The 3,428-nt window shown below is 39.0% G+C and overlaps 1 protein-coding gene across 5 annotated transcripts in view; it reads left to right on the top strand.

Annotated features, from left to right (window-relative positions):
• SLC39A12 (solute carrier family 39 member 12) overlaps window positions 1-1,421 on the top strand; it is a 72,547-nt gene extending 71,126 nt beyond the window's left edge. For 4 of the 5 annotated variants that reach the window (XM_037738999.1, XM_017529764.2, XM_017529761.2 and 1 more), the window contains one exon: window positions 837-1,421. In XM_037738999.1, the coding sequence (XP_037594927.1) occupies window positions 837-965 (129 nt within the window). In that variant the 3' untranslated portion in view covers window positions 966-1,421. The remainder of the gene's footprint in view (window positions 1-836) is intronic. The other variant, XM_017529763.2, reaches the window with a different exon arrangement.
• The last annotated feature ends 2,007 nt before the right edge of the window (window positions 1,422-3,428 follow it).

Below are 3,428 nucleotides of genomic sequence, written 5' to 3'. Positions count from 1 at the left end.
ACACACACACACACACACACACACACACGAGATAACGTCCTTACTATCCTAAAGATCAGGAAGACCTTAGTCATCCCTGTCTCTCTCTCTTTTTTTCCCTCCTTCCCCCATATATGTACACATATATGCCATACAACAACCTGTGTGTTTAGTAGTTTTATAAAGCTAATAGAACAGTCCAAAATAATACCTTTCAAGGATTATCTATTTCACATTTAATCATTTTCTGAAAAGTAAGAGTTAGTTTTTGGTTGATAACCATGACATTTTAAGACTTCTGCCAAAGGCCGGGTGCAGTGGCCTATGCCTCTAATTCCCAGCACTTTGGGAGGCTGCAGCAGTCAGATTGAGTTCAAGTTTGAGATTGAGCATGAGTTCAAGACCAGCCTGGGCAACATCGGGAAACCCCGTCTCTACAAAAAATGCAAAATTGGCTGGGTGCTGTGCCATGTACCTGGAAGGCTGAGGTTAGAGGATTGCCTGAGCCCAAAAGGCTGAGGCTGCAGTGAAATGTGTTCACAGCCATTGCACTCCAGCCTGGGTGACAGAGCAAGACCCTGCCACAAAAAAAAAAAAAAAAAAAAAAAAAAAAAAAAAAAAAAAAAAAAAAAAAAAAAAAAAAAAAGGCTTTTGCCAATACTGGGATCCTCATAACCACAATCAAATGGCTTACATTTCAAAATCATGGTAGAGTAGGTATTTGGCATTTTGTAACTGTTTTGGGAATTTTTAAAGGTTATTAAGTTCTGAATAACAGTCTCTCATGTTTTCCCACCAAGCTTTTCCCAGCAGTTGAATATATCTGGATCTTATTCTGGTTTTTATTCTTTTTTTAGCTTCCTGAAATGACTCATGTTCAAACACAACGACCCTGGATGATGTTTCTCCTGCAAAACTTTGGATTGATCCTAGGTTGGCTTTCTCTCCTACTCTTGGCTATATATGAGCAAAATATTAAAATTTAAGTTAGGATCTTCACCATCTTTCAAAAATGCATTGGTATAGTCTCACTTTGTTTCTTTCATTACACTCTACAATGATTTGTCAATTAAGTGTTTTTTATCTTAGGCAAAGTGTGTATCTTTTAATTCATTAACTTATTAATTTTATAATGCAGTTTTATTTTTGGAAACAGAAATGTCAGACTGTCCTTGATTGAAATCTTGTTTTTGGTTTCCAACACCATGATGAAACTCTTGCTTTTTAGGAAGTAGTTCGTAAATTCTGCATGAATTGTAATAAACTTTAAAAAATAGATCGTTTCCCTAAGAAAGAATGTTTGTAGCATGTAAAGTAGACAGATGCCTGTTGGGATAAAATCAGCTGCAACTTCTTTGATGTTAATTTTTTTCCCTGTGCATTTATAAACTATAAGCAAATTAAGTGACAAGCAAATGTAATAAAGACTAGTTTTAATGTGGTGGTTTTTATTACCTTCTGTTACTGGATGTCAGATTTTGAGTCATCTCTTAAAAAACCAATATATAGTTCGCCCACTGACTCAAGAGCTCTCGTGAACAAGCCATCTTGGGAGACCTAAAGGATGACATGTCAGCCATTCTTCCATGTAAGTCAAATGAAATCTCTTCCAGGCAAGGGGAGCTGGAAACATGAGATGAAGTTCAGAATTTTTAAAATAACAAAACTGGAGTCAGGCAGTAGATCAATGCCTAAACTCTCACCGATTTAACAGAGGATATTTATGGGAATGATCTCACTGACACGTGAGATATATTTTACCTTCTTTCTGAGGAAACAGAATCTTGAACAAGGTTTCAGTTGGGAAGTTCATGAAATGTACATGCAATTTACTGATAACCTAGTGAAAGTATGGAAACAGAAAATAACCCTGGCTTTAGTCATTTTTCGTAGAAAATAGAAGCCTTATATTTTTCTTATTTTTTAAATGATGTATCTTGACAAGGGGAAGAAGCCTATTTTGCTGCCAAAATGATTCATGGTGCTCAGTCAAAAACATCTCTCCTATCTCTTACTTGCCAGTAGGTATTTTTTATTTATTTTTTTGCTATGCCCTACTCAAACACAATCTTGTTCATCCATCTTTCTTTGATTTCAAAATGACATGGATTTCTTCTCCAGTTATCTTTAGAGCTTCATTTAAGCAAGGGCCATGCATCATCACTGGATAGTGCAATAGTTCTAAAACTTTGGCACAAACAAGGATTAACTGGAATACTTATCTATGAAAAACACAGATTGGCCTAGCATGACGGTTCATGCCTGTAAACCCAATGCTTTGGGAAGCCAAGGCAGGAGGATCATTTGAGCCCAGGAGTTCAAGGCTGCAGTGAGCTATGATGGTACCATTGTACTCCAGGGCAACAGAGCAAGACCCTGTCTCAAGAACTAAACAAAAACACAGATTGCCAGGCCCCAGCCCATGATTGTGATTCTGTAGGTCTGGAGTGAGGTCTGTGACCTTGATTTTGAACCACTTCCATGTGATGCTGCTTCTGCTGGATGGGGCACCACTCAGCACAACTGGTGTGATAGATGTTGGGCTGACTTGGCTTCAAGAAAGTTGAGGTACACACCTCTGTTGCCCTAGAGTTGAATCATGTGCTTTTGAGTAAGTAGGCTAACACATCTACAAACTCCATGCTAGATTTGAGTTCCTGGGCTGAAACTCCCTTTTCTTTGTCCACTTGCTATGTGACATCAGATCAGTCCCAGGAATTACTGGATTAGGGTTCCATGCAGCCCTTTTTTTCATATTCATATTTTCCCCAAAAGGTAAGCATATTTGACACATAGAGCTTTACCCCCCCCCCTTTTTTTTAAGAGGAAAAACTGCAGCTGAACAAAAATCCCTTTGTACAGGTCAGCATGGTGTGGAGGTCAAAATACTTGGCACTATCTGTGTTTGGGTTTCTATGACTGGGTTCTGATTTTGACATTAAGCTTTAATTTATGCCAATTTAATTAGAAGGGTTCTGATGGACAACTTTGTTCCAAGTTCAAGTTTGGAGTCATTTGGAGCCGGCTAACTTAAAATTATTGGTATGAGCTGTTCACGTTCAAGTTAAGAGTAAGTTGAATTGACCCCTCTGCTGAGGTTGGAAATAGGATACAGAGAAGCTTCAAGGGAGTGAGCTGTCAGAAGGATTTAGAGGCACCTCCTCAGTGGGTGTTTGCAAGCCTATCACCAAAGTGCCTTTGTTGTAAGCAGAGACCTGTGGTCATCTGCAGGAGTCATTTGAAGAATAGTGTGCTGTCATGGCTCCTGGGGACACCCTTCTAGCTCACCATCTCTCCCCTTCTCTGCCTTATCATTCATTCAGTGTTCTTCCAAAGAGTCCGGGTTCCAGATTACAAACCCTAGGCTGAGATGGACCTCCAGCCACAAGCAATCTTAGAATTGCTAGAAAAACACTATTCCTCAAAACTGAGTCACAAGAATGAAAGGA

Source organism: Cebus imitator, unplaced genomic scaffold (assembly GCF_001604975.1).
Source record: "Cebus imitator isolate Cc_AM_T3 unplaced genomic scaffold, Cebus_imitator-1.0 Scaffold61, whole genome shotgun sequence".
NCBI lineage: Eukaryota > Metazoa > Chordata > Mammalia > Primates > Cebidae > Cebus > Cebus imitator.
The sequence above is the reverse complement of the archived record's forward strand: the minus strand, read 5'-3'. Positions and strand labels throughout refer to the sequence as shown.